This window comes from Akebia trifoliata, chromosome 1 (genome assembly GCF_017979445.1).
Source record: "Akebia trifoliata isolate Shusen 1 chromosome 1, ASM1797944v1, whole genome shotgun sequence".
NCBI classification, from domain to species: Eukaryota; Viridiplantae; Streptophyta; class Magnoliopsida; order Ranunculales; family Lardizabalaceae; genus Akebia; species Akebia trifoliata.
Genome location: NC_141375.1, coordinates 8,226,355 through 8,251,305, shown reverse-complemented (window position 1 = coordinate 8,251,305; position 24,951 = coordinate 8,226,355). Strand labels below are relative to the sequence as shown.

The 24,951-nt window shown below is 32.3% G+C and overlaps 1 protein-coding gene across 2 annotated transcripts; it reads left to right on the top strand.

Annotated features, from left to right (window-relative positions):
* The first annotated feature begins 17,021 nt into the window (after window positions 1-17,021).
* LOC147410631 (transcription factor MYBS3-like) lies at window positions 17,022-18,911 on the top strand. 2 transcript variants are annotated; one of them, XM_086444351.1, is made up of 3 exons: window positions 17,022-17,540; window positions 18,313-18,506; window positions 18,629-18,911. In XM_086444351.1, the coding sequence occupies exons 1-3, from the start codon at window positions 17,237-17,239 to the stop codon at window positions 18,848-18,850; spliced, it is 720 nt and encodes a 239-aa protein (XP_086300477.1). In that variant the 5' UTR covers window positions 17,022-17,236; the 3' UTR covers window positions 18,851-18,911. The 2 variants fall into 2 exon arrangements, with proteins under 2 accessions (XP_086300477.1, XP_086300525.1); XM_086444399.1 differs by having other exon boundaries at window positions 17,029-17,540; window positions 18,632-18,911.
* The last annotated feature ends 6,040 nt before the right edge of the window (window positions 18,912-24,951 follow it).

Below are 24,951 nucleotides of genomic sequence, written 5' to 3'. Positions count from 1 at the left end.
CAAAATGTTTGTTGCTGAACATTTCCCTATATATATATATATGGGTCCCTTTCAGCAACAAACATTTTGACAAACATTTTGGCAAACATTTTTCAAAACATGGGTTAGAAGTTTTGGAATGGCTGATTTTTGGTGAGGATGATCTCTACGGTGAGGAGATCATCCTCATCAAAAATCAGCCCATTCCAAAACTTCTAGCCCCATGTTAACAGGTTGAAAAATTGTGAACCGTCCATTTTTTGTAAATCATTTTTGATGGGTTAGAAGTTTTGGAATGGGCTGATTTTTGGTGATGATGATCTATTCCCTGTAGAGATCATCCTCACCAAAAAATCAGCCATTCCAAAACCTGTAACCCATATTTTCAAAAATGTTTGCCAAAATGTTTGTCAAAATTTTGTTGCTGAACATTTCCCATATATATATATATATATATATATAGGGAAATGTTCAGCACCTAAGTTTTACCACACACTTTTACAAACGTTTTTTGTCCTACATGGGTTAGAAGTTTTGGAATGGCTGATTTTTGGGTGAGGATGATCTCTATGATTAGAAGATCATCCTCCCCAAAAATCAGCCCATTCCGAAATGTTTAGCCCCATGTTTACAAGTTGAAAAAATCGTGGACCGTCCATTTTTTGTAAACCATTTTTGAGGGGGTTAGAAGTTTTGGAATGAGCTGATTTTTGGTGAAGATGATCTCCTCACCATAGAGATCATCCTCACCAAAAATCAGCTCATTCCGAAACTTCTAACCCATGTAGAACAAAACGCGTTTGTTAAAGTGTGTGGTAAAACTTAGGGTGCCGAACGGGACCCATATATATATATATATTGTCCCCACTTAGTTAAGCCATTTGTTCTACTACAGTAATTCATTTATAACAATTTTTTCAGGGCTTGGGTTTGTTTTATATTATCCTGGTGCTGTTGTTTCAATGCTAATCTTTGGGATAAGGCCTCAATGATGATGATGATGGTACAAAAGTATTTTGTTTTTAAGTAACCAAGGTCGAAATCCGCAATTATTCGTAGTAGTTGAATTGATTAATTCAGGTAAAGTCGAGAAAGTTTCAAATAAAATTTGGGGATTATATAAATGAACCTTTTTTTAGGTTTCTTTCAAAAAAAAAAAAAAAAAAAATGTCATCTTCTACCTCTGTAATATCTAGTTGAGAATTGTTGAGGTTGAAGGGTAAATATTTTAACCTAGCTTGAAGTTGAAGACAATGGGATTTTAGGGAAAAATAGAGATGGTTATTTTGAAGAAAAAACAACAGTTTATCGAGATTTTGGAAGAAGAATGATGAAGATTGACGATGATGTTATTGCTGATTTAATCCGTTGGTCCGATCGATCAATTATTATTTAAAAATAAAAAAAATAAGTAATAATGGGATAATTTTATTGATAGTGATTGGGGTATTAGAAAATTTTCTTTTTCAAGTGAATTATTTGGTTAGGTTCTTATCATCCATTATTTCATGTGTATATCTCAGTAGATAGAGATGTTGAGATCAACTTTAAGTAAAATTGAAAGAAGGAATAAGACTTATATGCATGATGATGATCTTTCAGAACCAGAAGTTGCTTTTAGGGACCTCATCTAAATTGGAGACAACAAAGGGTGATTTGGACTTTTCAACCCCACCCTTTACAAACCTTGGTCTGCACTGATAGATTTATCAAAATGACCTAAATGCCCTTTTTTTCAATCTTAAGCATGAAATCTTTGATTTTTTTTTCCCCCAACATCCATTATGTTTAAGTTCTTAAATCTCTAAGCTTAATTATTTTTGATGTATTCAACGAGGTTGAAGGGTAAATATTTTAACCTAGCTTGAAGTTGAAGACAATGGGATTTTAGGGAAAAATAGAGATGGTTATTTTGAAGAAAAAACAACAGTTTATCGAGATTTTGGAAGAAGAACGATGAAGATTGACGATGAGGTTATTGCTGATTTAATCCGTTGGTCCGATCGATCAATTATTATTTAAAAATAAAAAAAATAAGTAATAATGGGATAATTTTATTGATAGTGATTGGGGTATTAGAAAATTTTCTTTCCAAGTGAATTATTTGGTTAGGTTCTTATCATCCCTATTTCATGTGTATATCTCAGTAGATAGAGATGTTGAGATCAACTTAAGTAAAATTGAAAGAAGGAATAAGACTTATATGCATGATGATGATCTTTCAGAACCAGAAGTTGCTTTTAGGGACCTCATCTAATTGGAGACAACAGAAGGGTGATTTGGACTTTTCATGATTTGTTCTTATGAGAGAGTTTTTTCATTTGTGGGCTGCTATGTAGCAGCCACAGACTCATCTCCTTTTCTTAATGCTTGTCATCATTAGGTACCTTGTATGGAGAATAGTGGATGAACCAATGGCCACAAAGAGGGTCTCTGTTTCTTTTCCAAATAATGTAATACCCTTAGATGCATGTATAGCTTCTCCTAGGATAAAAGGATATTCTATTTCACATTCCTTCTTTCGATTTAAAAAAAGAAAAAAAAAAAAAAAAAAGAGAGTAGCTTCATTTAGCATGTAAAGAAATTATTTTTAGAGTAAATTAAATATGAGTTTTATTTATATGATTGAAGTAATTTTTATTTTTATTTTTATGGGTTTGAGCACAAGGAGGGCAAAGAATAATATTAATAGAAATTAGTGTTTAAAATGCATTATATAGTTAATTAAACATGAGTTTTGTTTTAGATATTTCAACCTTTTCTTTAGTGTGAGTATGTGTTTGACTGTAAAGCAATGTTTAGACATGTTGAACGAAGGTTGAGTACAAATTTCAATCAGAAGTAATATTCAAGTAAAAGGTTCTAAGAGAGTGGGAAAAAGATTAAAAAAAAAAAAATGTGGATAGCAATAGTGAAAGTAGATATAAACTAATTCTCAATAACATTAGACTTATCTTTAAAGCGAGTGAAATAGAGGACCATGATTCATTTAATTGACCCCAATTTTAGATTTGGATAAGGTTTTAGTTACTCTTGATTTTAATTGAAAAACAAAAAATGTATTTTACTATCTAGAATTATATTTTAATATTAAAATTTTTTCTTTAGTCTTAAAAATAATTATTCTTGAGGATATAAAAGTGGTGATCGAATTTTGATAACCATTTTAGGATTTTTGCAGAAATGGCCTTGAATGATTTTTCATGGATAAAATAAAGTGAGGTGGATCCAACACCTTGTCTCAGCTGAGAAGATGATAGTTAGGGGTTGTTGCATGAGTCAAGGAGAGAGACAGAGAGAGAGAGGTTAAAAGGTGAGCTGGTTATAAAATCTTTTATATTAGGCAAATGGTTATAAAATGTATGAAATGCCTTGCTCATACGATGACTTGAATGAGGGTAAATCTATATAATGCTACTCTTTAACCTTCATATAAAGAAGGGTTAGAATTTAATCGTACTTCAAATCTCGAGGATAATTTTTAAAATAATTATATTTCCTCTTCTTTTTTTCTTGACAAATGATAAAATGACGGGCTAAATTGATGCGGTCGGTACACATTGACGTGGCAAGTGCACAGAACTATAGAGCTTTTTCCTTGAGTATCCCGAAGAAAAAGATCTATGATTCTGTGCTCTTGCCATGTCAACCGTGTTAGTTTTAATACATCATTTTATTACAACTTTTATTTATTCTTTATTTTTTTGAAGAATATCGTTCCAACTCTATTGTCTTTAATCTCTTACACTCTTAACCCTAAAGAGAATAGTTGTGGCGATAGGCACCGACAAACTCTAGTTTAAGATAAAAGACGTTAAATGTGCATTTATATGAGTCATGAAATTTCTTAATCTCAAAAGTTATGTTCTCTTTTTCCCTTCAGATTGACAGTGCTCTTTTGCCATTTTATTCACGATCAATCCACACGACTTATGTGGGCCGACACTTATTTATCATTTTTTCTTTTAAACTACGTTAAAAAATAGTTACTCTTAGAAAGTGATCTCTTATATGCATAATGTACTCTTGATGTTCCTTCAGTGGCTCTTAAACCTCCAAGTTAGCTTCTTTATTTTTTGGCCTATCATTTGCTCAATGTAACTGAAGTAATTAAATTGACCCCCACTGAATAATTGTTTAGTCCAAATGATTTGATTACTATCGTGGACCGTCTATTTTTTGGAAACCATGTTTGATGGGATTAGAAGTTTATAAATAGACTGATTTTTGGTGGAATGATCTCATCATAAAGATCATCTTTATCAAAAATTAGTCTATTCTGAAACTTCTAATCTATATAGGATAAAATGTGCTAGTCAAATAGCTAACACCCTAACGGCTCTCATACTAAAAATCTAAATTTGAAAAAAAAAACAAAAAAAGTGAGCCAATCTTTTTTCTTTTTTAACACTTATTCATTTTTTTTTCTTACCCTAAATCCAAAATTTTCTGATATTTTTTAATTTTTATTTTCTTTCTAAAAGATAGAATAATTGCTGAATCTCAACTAAGTTACTAATTCAATTAAAGTGAACCCGACCAATCAAGTAATATAGTCCCACAAGTCCCACACCTACTGTTCAATCCCATTTTCATTACGTCCTCAGACATATTCGTACGTGTGGATGATTTTCCTATCAACTTGGAGGGACATGACAAAGACGTTTCATGTGCATGAATTAACTACTAAATCTTAATTTTAATTGTACTCCCAACTTCAGCTGATGCAAAAGTTTCTTTATACTTCAGAGAAATATAAGCTGACCATTCCCCAAAATAATAGAGAGCTTATATTGTAACACCAATATTTTCTTATAGCACACCAAACAGTAATATAAAATATGAATTTTAGATGAGAATATATATTCTAATTTGACTATTTTTTATTTATCACACCCCATTTTCGCCTCTTCGTTTCCACGAAACCCTTTCAATTTGGATTTCTACTTAGGTTAGAAATTTTTTTCGAATTCTAAAGGAACTAATTATCAGAGAGAGCGAAAGTGAATGATCAAAGAAGATATCTAAAGTTAGTATTATTTTTTCCAAACTTTTTTTTTGGCGTCTGTTTCTATATTTGGCATGTACACTATATACACAATTTTAAAACTCAACTCGAATGTCTAGAGAATTGAGTCAACTTGAAAACTCACAGGTAGACTCTTGCAAGTCAGACAAATAAATGAATTTATTTTTATAAATATTTATTTTTTGTGTCTCTTTAGAAATATTATGGAGGGATAAAATCGTCTTACATCCGAATTGTCCATTCGCACTATCAATGCATGGTCTGAGGCGGCACATGATATTATTTGAAAATGACTCTATCTTATTAGGGAAGAATCTTAATTTAAGAGGGTTTTTATTTTTATTTTTTATGTAATTATTAATTTGGATAAGAAGTAATATGATCAATTGTAACTTTATTAGGGTTATGACTCTTTTTAGGATCTTTATATTTAAAGGTCTTGAGACCATTGTAAAAAGGAGAAGAAGGGAGAAAAAGGTAGAGAAAGACGGAGATTGAGGTGAGGATGGCATGTAACTATGAGATTTATAGTGAAACGACTCCCCAAGCCCGTGGATGCAGGCACGTTTGTCAAACCACGTAAAAAATCTTTGTTTTCTCTATTTTTTCATGTTCTTTTTATTATTTTGTGAATTGAATGATGAAATCGTAATCGAGGTCAATTTATCACAAAATCGACCTCCACAAATATTATATATAACCAAATAAATAGATCAGTTTTTTTTTTATCTAACTTGATGCATTTTCTAGTTGCCTTATTGAGATAAGCTAATTCCACAATTTGCTGGGTGGATTCAAAAGTTGATTCCATTGAGTTTGGGGTTGAGTCACCTATACATCCAATCAAATTGACTTGGACGAGTTTAAAAACTATGCTAAGCTAATATATAATTTCATCAATTGGTGTTGTGTATAAAACTATTGATGTGGTTATATAACTTCTCAAAAGCATAAAGACTCTTTCAAAGTTTTTATTTTCTCTTCCTGTGAAGGATAGTTAGTTTAAAGAGAGAATTCTCCAACTATAATTAAAAATAAAGTCAAATAAGTATAAGAAAATTGCCTTAATGTCATTATTTTACTTTAAATTAGTAAAAGATTCTTTTCCATGATACTGCCAAAAGGGTATGAATCCTGAATTTAATAAGACAATGAAGATGTCTTTCAATGAGAAGAATTTAAAATAAGATCAACTGGACATTTAAATACATTAATTAGATTATTAAAACCCATTGAAAACAACACTTAAACAAGATGTCTCGATTATATAAGACAAAAAGTAAGTAGAGGAAGGTATTATAATATTATTTCTAAATCTTCATCTTTATTTTAATTTACATTTCAACTTCTCACCAAAAATAAATATAAAATAATAAAGTGGCTTTTTATATTGGAAAGAATATCCTCATCTCCTTTAATTCTTTTATTAAACCAAAGTCACTGGCTTACATACGTAGAGCTAGAAAATAAAAATGTCAAAACTACTTTAATAAGCTTAGATAGAGAAAATGAAAAATGTCAAAACTACTCTCTCTCTCTTACTCAGAGATTGAATATGGGAGGGCTTGGACCTATAACTTGGTTGGTTGGTATAATACACTGCATTTTCAAGTCCTCCCTTACCTACCCCACAACCCAAATAAATAAATAAGTAAAAATACACAGTAGGAAGAATCAGGTGAGACTTAAAGGTTCATTTGGGGAGCCCTACTTTCAACTGAAGTGTGTATATCGAATCACTTTTTATAAGAATTATTTTTTCGACAATTGTTTAGTGGCAATTTCCAAAGAAATGGTTTCTGGTTTCCAAGAATGCTTTTTGGAAAATATGACACTCAATAAAATGCGGCTCTTGCTCATTACATTGGGTTTGATTGATTATAATAATATATCTTAGAAAGGATTTTGTTTGTTGAAAAATTAATTTTATTGATATTTATAGAGATTACATCAATCAAGATATGTGGAAACTAACCTAATATAATATTTTAGAATATCATAATTGTTATATTCTACATATTAATAAATATTATAGAATATTGTCTAGCACAATCTTCTATTTGTGATGAGATACACGAATGATGTTATAGTGTATCTCATTGCACCTTAATACAATGTATCTTATTCTCTAACACCCTTTTGCAAGTGTATGATCTTTTGAAGAAGGAATATGCGATTGGCTTCTTTGAATAGTTTCTCTTGATTCCATCAAGTGACATGCTATTAGATCATCCAAAATCCAATCGTGTTTCATGGTGGTCACCGTCCATCTGTGAAGTTCATCACGATTGCATCTTGTGTTTTTTTTTTGAATCTGTTGGAGCCGGTGACTTATGAAACTAGGTTTGCCATAGTCTTTCCCATGAGCATATAATGTAGGATTCTGCAATTTAAAGAAATCATTATTGTTGGAGAGATTTTAAATAAGAAATGAGATTGAGGGACATGAATATGTGAACCTAGAAGATTTGTAGAGATATGAAAGGAGATGTGATTTTTTTTAAGAAAACTAGAACAATAGTAAATGAAAAAAAGAGAAAGATTTTGGTCCGACGATTGCGTCATCGTCGAAAAACGGTGTATCAAGATCGATGTGCTTAATGGAGCTTGAGCACTGATACCATGTAGAAAATTAATTTTTTTGATAATTCTTTGATGAATTTTATATAAACCTTAATAAGATATTTATAGAAATTACATCAACTGAGGATATATGAAAACTAACATAATATAACATTTTAGAATATTCTAATTGATATATTCTAAATATCAATAAATATTCTAAAATATCATTCACTCATTGAACACTTATTGCCTTGTCTATATCCTTATAAGCTCTTGGGCCTTTCCACTCATTGCCAATTGATTTTGAATCAGACCCCCAAATTTATCATGGTATCAGAGTGGGCTTTTCTTTCCTTCACGTCACCCAGTTCATATCTCCACATGCTTTGGCCCAGTTAAGCACACACGTGCGGGTGCATGTTGAGTTTAATCTCACACCGGACACTCATTTTTTTGTCTCTCTCTTTATAAGCTCTTGGGCCTCTCCACTTATTACCAATTGATTTTGGTTGGAACCCCAAATTTATCATTGTTAACATGTGCCCGAAGGGCACATGTTCACATGTTAAGATACATTAAATACACCTCCAAACTTTCCTACCAAAATTGCTCTCAATCTTTTTTTCTATAAAAAATACTCTCAAATGCTTATTTCCGAGGTGTATTTATAGCATCTTAACTTGTGCCCCAAGGGCATACATTACCAAAACCCCTCTCAGAAAAATAGAAAATCTCTCAATAAAAGTCTGAGTTGACGATGGATTTATAGTTCGCACAAAGACAAAATTTCCCTCAACAAAAAGTTACAAAATTATATAAAAAAGTCAATAAAAAAATTCATGTTGGGAGCTCTACTCCAATCCCTAACATTTGGTTGAGGGATGTGCTACCCCCATACAACCCTTATCCAACTTAGCACGGAGCTGGACTGTTCAAAATTGAAAGCCACCACCTATAGAAGATAAGGCACAAACAAAACAATTATTAAAAATCTACGAATAATGTTCAAGTGACCTCAATATTGTACCTCACAGTGCACTTTCTGATGTGGAAATGTGTAGGAATCATACATGCTTTTCATCGAGATACTATGAAAAGCATCTATGGTTCCTATGCACTTCTTCGTCATAAAAGTGTGATGTGAGGTTTATTCTTGAGGTCACTCCAGCACGACTCAAAATCTATTATATGTAACTAGGGTCTTGTTTAGGGCACACGTTAAAGTGCAATAAATACATTTTGAAAATAAGATTTTGTACCAAAAATAGCCTAAATTAATTATATTTTTTTACCAAAATACCGTCAGATTCCTATTTCCGAAGTGTATTTATTCCACTGTGTGTCTTAGGGGCACATGTTAACAAAACCCATGTAACTAATATCCAAAATCAAGCGATGAAATGGTCATTATTGTCTAATGGGTGTGATTTTTAGACCTGACCCACTAATGAGATAGTCTTGATTGATAATATTAATGTATTGGTTGTAATTAATTGTATAGTTTAATTCAATGGCAAGCCTCTCATCATAGGGTTTGACATCCTATTGAAGAAATGGAAGGATTTTGGGGAAATTTAATGGCTACTGCGTTGAAGCCATCACAAGGCTTCTTGACTTGCATATAGATTGTTTGAACTGTTATAGAAATTGATCAAAAATAAAATCAAATAACTAATGTGGTCAAATTCTCTAAGTATTCGTTGTTTATTAAAGAATTAAACAAGTTGGTCCATTTATAATTATTGACTAAGACGGACAAAAGCATGTAAGGTGAGATATCCATCTGAAAAGAAAGATTTATAATATATTTATGCTGTATTTTAATTTACATACCAACTTCTCAAAAGGAAACCCACAAAGAAAACATACTCTCGTATTGGAAACATCGTCCGTATCTCCTTTATTCAACCCAATGTATTAACCATTGACCATAGTAGTAGATAATAAAAAGAAAAAAAAGCAAGTCAAACCTCCTCCTCCAAAGAAAAAAGTGAGACTTAGGGTAGCATTTTGTCTGTGTGTGTGTGTGTGTGTGTGAGAGAGAGAGAGAGAGAGAGAAAATGGGGAGGGGGGAGGGTATTTTTAACCTTTATTTGCATGAAATTTCTTATCTAAATTTAAAAAGCATGTGTTCATGGGTACTTGATTTAATTTCTTGTCAAAGTTATGTTGTGTATGAGATGTCTTGTATCTGTTGCTTAACACAAAGTTTTGGAGAAGCAGTGCTCTTGCTGAGGGTGAAAGGGGCAATGCTGCCTCCCAACCCAAATTTTGTAAGGGTACGAAAAGGGAAATTGTATAATATTGTCTTAAAGGTTTTCTATTTTAGGGAGATAAACTCATTTGAGCAATTCCCACTTTTAAAAATAGAGATCTTTAGGGCTAAAAGTTGATAAAAAGTAATGTTTGTTTTTGTTCTGTTCTATGGATGTAGGCACACTGTTGAACCATGTAAATCCTTTTTGTATGATTTTTGTTGTCTTTGTTGTTTCGATTTTGCACAAATTGAAATTAGAGCCTCTGAATATTGAAGTTTACGATAAAGATGACTGGTTCAAAGTTTGATGGGATGAACAACTTCAACTAATGGCAGAGGTGAGTAAAATATCTACTAGTGCAACAAAGATTGTACAAGGCACTATCTAGTGAGAAATCTATGGCGATGGACAATGATGATTTGGAAGAGATCGATGAGAAAGATATGAATACTATTCATTTGTGTCTTGTAGACGAAGTGATGTATAACGTAATTGATGAGAAATCAACTTCATATTCGTGGGAGAAATTGGAGAGCTTATAAATAGAGAAATCTCTAATAAATAAACTATTTTAAAAAAAACAAGTCTACGAATCATAAAGTTTAGATTTGCAGGAACATCTCAATATATTCAAGAAAATCATAGGTAAACTATTGAGACTCGAGGTTAAAATTGACGAAGAAAATAAGGCGCTGCTACTATTAGTATCTCTTCCCCTTTTATATGAAGATCTTGCCACAACCTTACTTTATGGGAAGAAGAATCTGAATACAAAGGAGGTCACTGTGATACTTTTATCAAATCAAATGAGGAGAAATAGTGAGAAATCCTAAATAGAAGGACTCATAAAAAAGGAGACTCAATGGTGAGGGAAATCTAAGAACAAATCTTGATTAGAAAGAAAAAAATCTAAATCAAAATCAAGAGTGTAAGATGTAAAATGCTACTACTGCCATTAGAAAGAGCACTTCAAAAGAGATTGTTGAAAGCGTCAAAAAAACATTGAAAACAAGAAAAAAAAGTCTTCTGATTCAATAAGTAAATCAATAGACACTTTAGAAAACAATGACGGGGATGCACTCAATTTATACTTCCTTGGGTGTTGAAACCCTATGTGATTCTGGGATATTAGATTATGGATGTTCGTAATATATGTATCAAATATGAATTGGTTCGACACATATGAACCATATAATGGTGGTGTTGTGTTGAAGAGTAACAATACAATATGAAAAATAGTTGGAATGTAGACCATTAAAATCAAGATGTACCATGAAATGGTTTGTACTCTAACAAATAAAAGGCATGTGCCCGATCTAAAAAAGAACTTGATTTCTTTGGATGCATTAGATTCTACTTGGTATGGATACTCGGTTGTAGGTGGAGTTTTGAAGATTGTGAAATATTCCATGGTTGTTCTAAAAGATTAGAAGAGGCTGGTAAAGAATGCAGTTACAGGTGGAGGTCGTCGTAGGTTCCTAAAAAACTAATGAGAAAAATAAAATCAGATTATGATACATGCAATTGGGCCATATAAGTGAGCTGGATATGTTAGAGCTTCACAACAGAAAACTCTTCAAGGGAGTTAAAACCTATAAACTTGGATGGCATTTGGATAGGACTCCTTGACTACTTCTGACTCTTGCGGGGAGTTAGAAGTCGTTTGGATAATATAGATAAACAACTCTTTCGAAGAATTACTCCACGCAAGAGCAAAAAATTGTTCTTTATGAAAAAGTCGCTAAAACCTACTTCGCAATTTCGCATCTTGCGGGGAGTAATATTCTAACGGTTCATTTTATCGAAATACCCCTAACTTTATTAATTTTCTACTAAAATACCCCCGTTTTAAACACATTATATTAATATTTAATATTTGAAATATTATATTATATTATATTAATATTTATAGTTAAAATGTCAAAAAACAGTATAATTTGAAGGCATATTATGATACTAAAAAACAAAAAACAGTAACTAGTATAATATAAGGGTATTCTGGTCTTTTTTTCTAGAAGTTATAAGAAGTCAGTATGGTTTTCAAATAGACTTCCAGCACAAAAGTACTTCTGCCAATACTTCACAGAGTTGATTGTCAAACGCCCTTTCTGCATAGAATTACTTTTGCAGCTCCTCCACAGAGTACTCCAGCTCCTGCTCTTTGGAACAGTAGTTCTGCTCTTGGTATCCAAACACGTCCTTGATTTCTATGAAAACTGTGTATTTAAAAAACAATGCATAAAAGGATTCAAGGCTTCTACATACCATAATAAGGAGATCCTTGAATACATGCATTTAGATATATGGGGACCATCCATAGTAATATGTAATTCGAGAGTCATATACTTTGTGACATTCATAGATGACTTCTCTAGAAAAACATAAGTGTACTTTATGAAGCATAAATCAAAGGTATTTGGTATCTTCAAGGAATGGAAAGCCAGAGTTGAAAAATAGATTGATAAATAAGTAAAGTGTATTAGAAAAGATAATGAAAGAGATTACAAGGAAGACGGATTTTTGCAATTTTATAAGGATATGGGTATTGGGCATAAATTTAAAGTAAAACAAATGTCACGACAGAATGGAGTTGCAGAGCGCATGAATAGGACTTTATTTGAAAGAGCTAGAAGCATGAGGATCTATACAGGGATATATCTAAAAGTTTTGCGGTTGAAGCTGTTATACAGTAGCTCACTATATTAATAAATCAACATGAATTGTACTAAAGCTTCAACTCCAGAAAAGGTATGATCAAGTAAATCAGTTGATTATTCTAATTTTAGAATATTTGGATGTCCCACTAACGTGCATGTTCCTAATGATGAGCGCAACAACTTGATCCTAAAATAAAGAAATGCATTTTTCATAACTATGCGGAAGGAATATAAAGTATGAGATCCTATAACTAGAAAGGTGGTTATAAGCAGAGACATGATTTTTGGTAAAATAAGCATATTAAAACAAGAGAAATAGAAAGAAAAAGACTACTACTAAGGAGACTAGTGTCATCAAGTTGAAGATTGACACCTCTAAGGCTTTAGGTAAAGAAGATAGGGATGAAAGTTCTCCATAAAATTTTTCACAGCCTCTACTACAAAGATCAAAGCATATATAGATGGTGTTAAAGAGGTTTAAAGATACAGATATAGTGGCTGGTGAAACAGACAAATTTTTAGGAGACTCTTGTTGATGAATAACAAGGCAAGTGGCAAAAGGCAATGAAAGATGACATGAATTCTTTTCACAAAAATAAGACGTGGGATCAAATGAAATTGCCTAAAGGGAAAAGGCAAATGATTGTAAGTGGATTTCCAAAAAGAAATAATCATCTTCTAAAAATGTGAAAATCAAATATAAGGCAAGATTGATGACAATGATGTGCATAACGTGAAGGTATTGATTTGAAATGTTTTCACTAGTGATTAAGCATACTTCTATTATTACTCTATTGCCTATAACATCTATGCAGGACGTTAATTTAGAGTAGCTAGATGTTACTATAACTTTCTTACATGGAAAGCAAAATAATCATATCAACATGCATCAACTAGAGGGATTTCAAGAAAAAGAAAAATAAGAGTATGTTTACAAGTTGAAGAAGTCTCTCTATAGTTTGAAATAGTCCCCAAGACAATGGTACAAGTGCTTCGACACATTTATGTTGAATAACGTAAATGCAAGGAATTTGACCCATGTTTAACCAAAAACCCTTTCATTTTTTTCCTCAAAATCAATTATCTTCAAGCTTTTCATCTTTATCAGTAATTATAATCTTGTCCCCAATATAAGGAAATCCTGGCTCCAACCCTGGATTAACATGATACTAAATTAACTTTTAAAAAGATTAAAAAAAAAAACATAATTAGGTAGGATCCAACCTAAATTTAATTGGGAGAAACATTTTCCATATAAAATAATTAATTGGACAATGAAAAAGAAGATGAAACATTGATTCAATATTACACTTATATACAAGAAGCGATAGTACATAGCAATACTGATGGTGAATATTTTATTTAAAGATGCAATCCGAAGGGAAAAAAATTGTCACCTTGGTCGGAATTTGACATGATATGAGTGAAGATGCATGCTTATGTGAGAAAATTCTCTTCATTGATATGATTAGAAGGGATTTATTGAACTAAGAAGCGTGCTTGATAAATTTGAAAGATGCATTGAAGTAGTATTAAGTTTTCAATCATTCTACCTTCTTTTGAATCTAAAATTTTCCGAGAAAAATCATGACTATTCCAAGGTATGCATTACTGAATTAAGGCATCCTATTCAATAAAATTAAAGCTTCCTTCTTGGTGCAAGGCATGAAGGAATAGGGATGTGCATCTTTTAGTGGCTATCATGTAATATATATATTTCCACAATCTTATCTTGTCTCTCTTACCCACTTTGAGTATGATTTTGTTATGAGTCATAATAAATCGATGTGGCAAAGCAAACTCGGTCTGTACGTGGTTGATGTGGCAAGGGTACAAAACCATAGATCTTTTTCTTCGGAATATACGTAGAAAAAGATCTACGGTTCCCTGCCCTTGCCATGTCAGCCGTGTACTATTTACCATGTCGATTTATCATTAGTCTTTTGTTATTTGTCTTTTCCCACACTCATTATAAGGGATTTTAATCAAACAGTTAGGATAATTTTTTTAATTTTATAATCCTATAAATAGCAATATTGCTACTTTTCTAGATAATGAGTATATTTTTCTAGGGTTTAAAGCATACGAGTAAAAATGGGTGTACAAGGGTTTTGGGAGTGATATTTTGTATTTCAAAATCAGGACTCCTTTCTTGCATTTGTTCTCACTAGTTTTGTATAGTAAAAATTCTTTGATATATATATATATATATATATTTTTGATATTGTGGGTGTCCCCGCCCTTTGGATGGGACTATTCCTACGGTCACACACATCGCCCTTTTAGAAAATCCTATGTGCAACAGATTGAGTCAAGGGTCAACATGACCCTGGATGGTGGCTCCAAGAAATTCATAACTTCATGGGGTTTCGAAAACATGACCTACCTCAATGGCTTGTCAACATGACCCTGATCTATCCGTGGAGGTAAGCATTGTTGTTGAACCACGTAAATTTACTTTCTTATCTTTATGGTTTATCCTTTTCTTTCAGTATCATCGTGCTTAATTGTGATAGGCCTTTCCAACGCTACCTAATAATAGATTTCTCTAGACCTCCAACCACACCTTCTGTCAAAATAACAAGATTTTAAAATGAAGATGTCTCCATTTTGGGATTGTTTCTAAGGTTCCATTTCTCATCTTGTCTTGACAATTCCCAAAGTTGCTTTTTAGGATGGCAACAAAATTCGGATTCAGCTATCATTCAAGGAAGGGTTAAATCGTATAAAGTCAGAAAATTTTTGGGAAAAATTGGGAGACTACTAAAATGATTTTTTTTCTTCTATATATTAGAAAATGGGTGTAGTTTTCATATACATTAAAGAATAAATCTAGACTAAAAATATATCATAATAAAAAAAAATTATATAAAAAATTTTTTTATTGATAACTTATGATTTTATAAGTGTATAATCATTTGAATGGTTCATCAAGCCGATTCGAGCTTGGACATTTGAAGGGGTGAGGACATTTAGAAAAGAAACGTGAGGGATTAAAAAAAAATATTTATAGGGTGAGGGGCATTATAAAAATAGTAAAGCGGCATCAAGAAATGCCTAAAAAACACTTTTTACCATTATCATCAATTACACTATTGCAATCCCTGTAAAAATGATTCAAGGAAAAGTAATTCTAGAGAAGCGCTTTGGTTGAAAGTAGATAGGGTTATACCATATTATTTTATCCCAATTGGTTCTAGGGATATCATAAGGCTTCTTGACTTGGTAGAAAGTTGATTTTATCTGTTTTAGAAAATTGAAGACAGACCAAAACATTAAAAAAAAAAATACTAGTTTACCAAAATTCTTAGTATTCTTTATTTAAGTCTTCAAAGTATGAAACCAAAACTTGCATCAAAATGGTGTTGGATTGGTTGGTTGATCAACATCAATTTTCTAAGACCCTTTTCTTCTCTCATACATCTAAGTCATTCCAGCCACCCACCTTGAAACCATTGGTGGATCTTTCTTTGTCTTCTCTCTCTCTCTCTCTCTCATTCATATATTTATTTACTAAAACAGTTATGTATTTTGCTGAAATTACTATACCAGCCATTGTTTCTAACATTTATCCGTAGTTATTTTTCTACAAAAAATCATCCTTGGGTTGATGAAATTTTATCTTTAATTAATAGAAAATGTACAATATATAACCATGCAGGTAAAAGTAAGTTATTATGAAATTGGGTACATGACTACTTTCATAATAAATATTAAAAAGTAATTTTTGCAAAATAGTTGACTCATTGATTTATCTTTAAGTCCCATAATTTAAACGTGTGTGCATGTACCAAGAGGTTAACTAAAACAAGTAAGTCTTAAGCAAACAAAATGTGATATTGATTGGCATTTGCATTCATCATAAACTATTTACTAGGTGTTTTATGAAAACGGTCTGAATAATTTATTAAAGTTACTAAATCAGCCATGTTATTTCATATAGTATATAGTTATATATTTATATGGTAACACTTTCTACTTACTTGATTACTCTTCCAGTGAACCTACATTTAACTCAAGGGCCTATTTCATAAAGCCCATGATTAAAAGATTTTTCAAATCCAATGAATCAGATTTTGAGTGTGTAGTATGGTTTTAAAATTTGTCTGAGACCGAGACATATCGTCCTAGTTAATTTAGTATCAGAATTGAACGAGACCAACTCACAAAGTCATTTTTTGACCAAGATTTAGGACTCACGTTCAATTTTTTTATTTTTTGAACGAGACGTCTCAAACGTATCGAAAAACTCGTCCGAGATGAGACGCAAAACCGAGTTTTAAAACCATGGTGTTTAGGTTTAGTAAAGTGTATGCCTGAAATTCATGGCTCAATGGACCTATAATAGAATGCCACCTGGCAACATGTCTTAGAGTTAGATAACTTTGCTCTACTCCTGGAGTATAGAATCCTGATGGTATATCTCTGCAATGCTTGAAAATGTCCCCACATACCATCTGTAGTACACTGTATAATTGTACAATCTACACACTAAAGATGTCTTCTACAGAGAGAGAGAGAGAGAGAGAGGTGGAAAATATCCAACCAAAAAGACTCTGTCCATCCAATCTACTTTCCTTCCTTGGTTTGCATTCTTATTAAAACCCATCTCACCTATCATAATTTATAGCACCATTACATATTAGTTATTAGTTGAATCTTCTCTTTTTCTTTTTGTTTCTGTGCTTTTGAGTGATGGTTGTTGGTTTGTGAACCTTTTTTCTTTGTTGAATTTTGTCTGGTTGAAGATGGGTAGGAAATGCTCTCATTGTGGGAACATGGGTCATAATTCAAGGACTTGTACAAATTTTAGAGGGATTGTTGTTTGTAAGTTAAGGCTCTTTGGGGTGCAACTTGACATACCTTCAACTTCTTCATCACTTCTCATGAAGAAGAGTTTCAGCATGGATTGTTTGTCATCATCCTCTTCTTCTTCATCATCTTCTTCATCGTCTTCATGTCGTGTTTCTTCGATTAATGAGAATTCAGATAAAATGTCTAATGGGTATCTCTCAGATGGTCTCATGTGCAGAAAACAAGATAGGAAGAAAGGTAAGTAGTAAGGATTCAATTCTCTCTATATCTAAATTATTTTTAGTTTTTTTTTTTTTTGGTTCAGTTTCTAGTAGTTTAAGGAATTTTTCTGTATGCATTTTTTTTTCCATCATATTTTACTGTTATGGTCTAGATTTCTTGTACTAATTTGAAATTTTCTAAATATTTTGGAGTAAAACCCAAGTTTTGGTTTTGAATTGTTTGATCGGAGAAGGAAAACTTTTCTATCTCGCTCAGTTTCAGTTTCACTGAAATAGCAATAAAGCTTTTCCAGACATTTGTAATTCGTGGTCTAATCCGACAACACATTGCTTCGAAGAACATAGGAGTTGCTAAAAGCAAGATTTGAGAAAAAGAACCAATTGTGTGGGAAATACTTCAAGATATAAATTCTCTGGAAATTTATTTTGTTTCTAAACAAAGTCTGAATTTTTTTTAAGGTGTGTTCTGTATCCTCTGTTGTTGGATCCCTCAATAGATTTCTTCTGAATTAAATCAGCTTCCTTTCAAAACCCCTTATGCATCTATGTATTGGTGATCTTTGAATCTGCCTGTCTCCTTCAATATTTTCTCTCTAAATGTTCTTTAGTTGTTTAAAATGTACAACATTATTATGTTTCTCAGTCATGAGTCTTTAACTAATATTACTCTTAGAAATTAGTTTTTACAGCAATTTATTTTATCCATACTTCTCAGCATTTAAAAAAAAAAAGGTTCTTTAGATTTTATGAGATATGATTGTCATTTTTTGTGGTGTATGGGTGATTAGGAGTCCCATGGACAGTGGAGGAACACAGAACATTTCTAGTGGGGCTTGAGAAGCTTGGAAAGGGGGACTGGAGAGGTATCTCGAGAAATTTCGTGACGACAAGAACGCCAACACAAGTAGCCAGTCATGCTCAGAAGTATTTTCTTCGGCAGACAATTCTCAATAAGAAGCGCCGCTCAAGCCTCTTTGACGTGGTACATCCGCCATTCCATGATTTACTTAAAACCCATCACACCTCTTGTTATCAGTAATGAAACCAACATCAAAACTAATACCTTATTTATTATTTAATTTTGTTCTGTACCCATTGTTCTAGCAGGTCGGGAATGGTACCATAGCTGATCATCATCTTCGCTTTACCAATTCGAAGCCCAAAAATTCTTCTTCGATCTTGTTTGAAGTGTCACACAATGTCTCTCGGAAGTTTCCGAGTGGAGGAAATGAATCATTGGAATCCCAGCCTGAATCTTCTATCGTTACGACACCCATTGTTCCAAGCACAGCACCGAGTCTAGAGCTCACACTTTCTTCTAACTAAATCATCCCCAGGGCCCCTCTTGATTGGATCCTTCAGGGTGATCTGAAACCTATCTCAATAGATTGATGGCAGTGGGGGCAATTGCCCCCACAAGAATTTCTAAAATCTATAGGGAGGCATTAATAATTTTAAAATTTTTTAACATTCTACTGCTTTGCCTCATAGAAAATCAGAAAATTTTTCTATTTGTAATTTGCCCCACGAAAACAAAATCCTGGCTCCGCCCCTGTCTATACCCTATTTGTAATAGGTTGAACAGACAGTGGGCATCGGCCGCTAGTTTAATTTGTTCCATATGACGAAGAGGGTACTTACTTTAGTCTATGAAGTAGGTTATCGAGCTTTGCGGGAGTCTTTGAAAAAAAATCAAGGAATGTCCCGGCAGACTTGAGAGTTAGAGCCACGATATAAAAGTTCGGTTTTGATCTTATAGCTAGAGTCATGATCTACTGAGATGGAGCACTGAGTGACTTAGTTGATTTCCAACGGAACACCATTTTCATATTGAAAAACTTGTATCAATGAATCATTGTCTCCTTGATCGAATTCGAGTTCACAGTAGGTGTGCCTACAAAGACACTTCGACGCTTAAGATAAAGATTTAAACTAAGTAGAGCATTAAAACTAAAAGTAGAAAAAATTCACATACGGTTCTTACTGATCATTGATTTCGAGTCTAGATTCCTTTTATATCTGGGTGTCCCTTTAAATTCCCCATCCAACATGATCTTAGTACTATGCAGGATGGGAGATCCTTTTGGTTCTTTCTTTCATTTCATAGTCTAAATTCCATTTAGAGTAATGTCCTTTAGCCCTTGGAAACTATAAATTACAGTGTATTTGACGCGTGATGCAATATTGAATTTTATATTGTTCCTTAGGTATGCAACTTCTATTGGGACCCAACTAAGAAGTTTGATATATCTTATTTCAAGGTGACACATGTACGATCTGAAAAAATTTTGAGTTTGAATAGTACAAATAGTATCATTGGTGATTAGTGCACCAAAATGAATGTGCGAATTGTCAATTCTTCTTTAATGCCTCAAGAAAGATTATTTTGAACTTTTGTATAACAAATTATATAATTGTAACCTCCTTAAGTACACCCACATTTCAGAACTCTAAAACTTGACTTCACTTGAATGTTCACTGAGTCGAGTCAAATCAACAACTCATGAGTTAACTTGGACAAGTCATAAAAACATATTAAAATTTTAAAATTCTAAAAATAGTTTAATATTTTTTAAATAATAAAAGTATTTATTTTTATTCTCGTAAAAATACTACACATAAATGAATAACTCTGTCGAGTTTCTATCCCCACCTCCCCTAATTTCGAGCTAACTTGGCTAAGATGACTCAGAAAGTTGGTTTCATCGAGTTTTAGGGCCATGTCATCTCAAAATCCAATCAAGTCGACTAGTCACTTTTAGTTTCAATACCCTTTCTTATTAGGACTTGAACCAATGTTTATGAGTATCGTATCATCATCCTTAGACTTTACCGACTAAGTGAGTTGGCACCTGCCACCATGTATGAAGTAATACTTGGTGGAAAAATATACATGACTCCATGAAATGTGTGACTAACAAACTCACACATCCCCTAATGTTTCTCAGTAGTACAATGAGGATAAGGAAGGGAAAAGAACAAATCTTCTCCACAAGTTGTCAAGAAAAAGTACCTTAATCTTTTGGCACTTTCAGTCAAGTTATGCCCTTCTATTTCCCTTTTTGTTGCTTGCTTGGGAACCATTTAAATGGGGACCTCTTTGATTTTTTTTTTTTTTTCTGTTTTATGGGAATCTATGCATGTTTTTTTACTTTTCGATTGATTTTGATATTTGAAAATTGGATTTCATGGATATCAGAAATAACCTTGTAAGGATAAGAAGCATTTTGAGATGCACTCAAGGGGAGTCTAAATTTATGACTCTTATAAGTCATAAGAAAGGTTGGTGAGCTTTTACTCTCTATCTTGTCCTGAAAATATTTGTCAAGTACTGTCACTGATATATCAACAAATTTCTTAATTATTAATCAGAGTAACCCCTTCAAAAAGTTGGTTAAGTGTCACTGTTATATCAACAAATTTCTGAATTATTCAAAATAAAAATCTATTGTTTTCATTATCTATTTTGTCCTTGAGTTGTGACTATTTTTCCTTGAAAAGATTGGTGGATTAATCAATTATTCAAAGTCAGAACTTTTGTTTTCCAATATTTATTTGAAGTGAGTTTAAACATTTATCTCTTTCTGTGTGTGTGTGTCATATACTTGAATGTGAATGACATGTCATAGTGAATGAATTTTAATAACAAGGACACACGAACTACCAAGTTTGTCTTATTTCCCACATGGCCGTTTTCATTTTCACATGTTTCATACAGATTAAGCTTTATAATAAAATTCTAGCTTGTGGGTATCGTACCTCCATACAAATGCAAAAATTAGGGATAATCTCCGAAGTCGATCGAGTGTGTATTCAAACTCATATTGGTCAACACGACAACACGCAATGATTAGAAGTTGCATATGGTGTTTTAAAATTAGAAGAAACATACAATAAAATTAATAACATTCATGACTATAAGATAGAGCAATTTTGGATATCCTAAACCACATTCTCATTTTTACATATGTATTGGATGCCCTTCAATACACATGAACCAAGGAGAATGTGGGGTCTACTAAATACGGGTCTCCCAAAATGAACTCGCTAGAAGGAATATGTAAGTTGAAGATTCTATAGAAGTGTTAAGAAAACCAAAAAAGATGTGGATTACGATAGTGAGAGTAGATATAAACATACTAGTATTAACAAAAGATGACTTTTGACATAATATAATCGATATAAAGTTATAATTTGTTCAAAACTAACAAGTGTTGGGCGTAATGGTCATGGTCTCCCTCCAAAAAGATAGAGGTCTTGAGTTCAAACCCCCTTCTTGGTTACCCCTGAGGAATTTCCTAGATATTACCTAATACGTGTGGAGCGGGGGAAAGAGGGGACCCTAACAGGCCCAAATATATATATACATATGGAGTTGGGATCCGTAAACTCCTAAAAATGACTCATGAAAAAACACAAGTTCCCAATCCTTTAAATGCAAAATCCAATGATTAAGAGTTATGCTCAGGATAAGTATCCCCACCCGAGATTTGTGTTATCAAGATACTCACAAAATCTCAACCATTAGATTTTGTATTTAAAGGATTGGGATCATGTGTTTTTTTTTTTCATGAGTCATTCTTAGGAGTTAACGGATCCAACCTTATATATTCTTTCACCAAGATTCCAATGTTTTATAATAAGGTTTTGATGAAGCTGATAGGATGTTGTATAGCTTCTTCACATTATTGCCCATTTTGTTACATTCCCTTTAATGATATAGACAATTTGATGAATTTACTTTTATATCCATGAATCAAAATTTAGTTCCTAGGAAGGGTAAATAGCAAATGTGATACTACAACATATAACCATTTTAGTAAAGAAAAATTATGAAATTAGACATATGATCCGTCTTTGTGAATACTATAAGACATGACTGATTCAGTAAATTTTGCAAATTACTACGTCGTCTAACACCCTAAAGTGGAAAGCAGAAATCCTAAGCACACCTAAATTACAAAAATACCAAACTCCAAATTTAAGCATTTTATTATCATGTGTTAATACTCGACGAAGAATTCACGAGTTTGTGGAATGTGTGGCAAACAAAGTTACATATGATTCCAATTTTTGTTGCTAGCTTGGGAAGTGGGGGGGCTCGGCACGGCATCTAAGTCTTCTTCTTTTTCGATTGATTCTGATATTTGAAATTTGGATTTTATAATTATCAGATCCTGTTCTAGGATTGAAAAAACAAAAAAAACATTCTCTATTTTGACATTCTTCCCCTCGCCTCTTCCCTAGCTAAAAAGGTTGGCGAGTTGTGTGTCCCAATGTCCACATATTATCTAATTATAGAATGACATAAAGAACATGTTTACCACATTCTTTCATGGTTTTAAAAATTGTCCATGACTTAAGTGAGTCATCATCTCCATATCTATATGGATAGATGAGACACCATCATCATCAAGATCTTTTTCTTCATCTTCCTAGTTTAGAGATCTGTTTTTTTTTTTTTTCCTTTTAAATTTACCATTATAGTAAAAAAAAAATATGAATTACGACATGTTTTAATTAATTCTAAAATGGTTTAATTAATTCCAAACTATATTGTACAACTAAATTTAATATGGTCCCGTTCCCCACCTAAGCTTTACCCTACACTTTAACAAACATGTAGATGGGTTAGAAGTTTTGGAATAGGCTGATTTTTGGTGAGGATGATCTCTATGATGAGGAGATCATCCTCACCAAAAACCAGTCCATTCAAAACTTCTAACCCCATAAAAAATGATTTATAAAAAATGAACGGTCCACAATTTTTCAACTTGTAAACATGGGGTTAAAAATTTCGGAATGGGCTGATTTTTGGTGAGGATGATCTTCTAATCATAGAAATCATCCTCACCAAAAATCAGCCCATTCCAAAACTTCTAACCCATGTAGGACAAAACACATTTGTTAAAGTATAGGGTAAAGCTTAAGGTGTTGAACATTTCCCATTTAATATATAGTTACAATAACGTATATAAAATACTTTTCCATTATTGTTAAAATGAACTATTTTATTAACATAATCAACAAACCCATTATTAGATATACATTATCAAAAGTTATTGAAAATACTTATATTATATTCCCAAGTCCCAACTTTTAAGTATTTTGATTACTAATGTACTCATTGCATTTTCATAATGAAGGTACTCAAGGGAAGAAAAACAATTTAAAAAAATAAAAATAAAAATCAGTTGAAATCTATAAAATAAGATCTTACAATGTAACCTAAGTCTTGATTAGATGTACACATATTCTATGTAATACTAAATTTTTTTAAAATTAAATTAAATAAATAAATAAAACTTCCCAAAACCCCATCGTTCTGACCTTCTCTCTATCTAAAAAATTAAATTAAAATAATCTACTGTCAGATTCAACTCCTCATATCCACAATCACACTTTGTTCAACCCTAATCTCCTAGAAAATTTGATTTTTTTTTTCTCCCCAATTATCCCCATCATCGTCAACTCTTCATCTACAAAAACCCTAATTTTTTTAGTGCAAACCCACGTCTTCTTCATCCACTTGCAAAATCGGTTCGAGTAAAATCCAAATCTGATCGGATTTGGTTCAAAGATCCAATTGGATTGATTTGGGTTTGGATCATAGAGTACATATTTCGGATCGGTGGTGGTGTTGTATTGATCTGCTACCAAACCGATCCATTGCTAGCACTACCCACACTTCTTATTTGGGCCTCAACAATTCCTTTTTCTTTTTAATTTTGGGAAAACTACTTGATGGTCCTCGTAGAATGTTTTCTTTCTAATTAATCCTTAATGCCGCTCGAGGCATTTCTCCCTATTGAAATGCTGAAACTGCTCTCATTCAAACTCACTATTTTCATATTATATATATATATTTTAACATGCCAACCGAGTTTTGGAGACCTCAATCCTATGAAAAGGATTTGAGAAGGAACAAAAAGCCATTTACAAACATTTTGATGTATGTAAAAATCTAGAATTTTTATAATTATTTTTGGATGAAAATTGATCAATAATTGTTCTTTTGGTTTGAAATCATATATACAAGTTATTATCTCAAGTTTTAAGTCGATCTTTCTATGTATTTTAATTGGAAAAACTTGAAAAAATGAAAACGGGTGTATTTTACAAAATCGAGTTTCACATTTTCTTAAAAATTGTCGAACTCAACAATAAAATAAAAATTGGTGAACTGAACAATAAATAAAACTGGGAGCTCAATAATTTGTTGTCTTAAAAAAATTATTGACTTGACGATAAAAGGATTGAACTCCAAAAATAAAATTGTCGAACTCGACGCTGTGAAACCTATCCATTTTCATTTTTTCGAGTTTTTCAACTAAAATACATGAAAAGATTGACTAAAGACTTAACATAACGACTTGTGTAAATGATTTCAAACCTAAAGAATCATCCATGATCTATTTTCATTAAAA

Excerpts from the sequence above, each read along its gene's own strand:
- LOC147410631 (XM_086444351.1), top strand. The coding sequence starts at position 17,237 with ATGGGTAGGAAATGCTCTCATTGTGGGAACATGGGTCATAATTCAAGG. Across the intron at positions 17,541-18,312 it reads AAAACAAGATAGGAAGAAAG|GAGTCCCATGGACAGTGGAG; the intron begins GTAAGTAGTAAG and ends ATGGGTGATTAG. Across the intron at positions 18,507-18,628 it reads GCTCAAGCCTCTTTGACGTG|CAGGTCGGGAATGGTACCAT; the intron begins GTACATCCGCCA and ends CCATTGTTCTAG.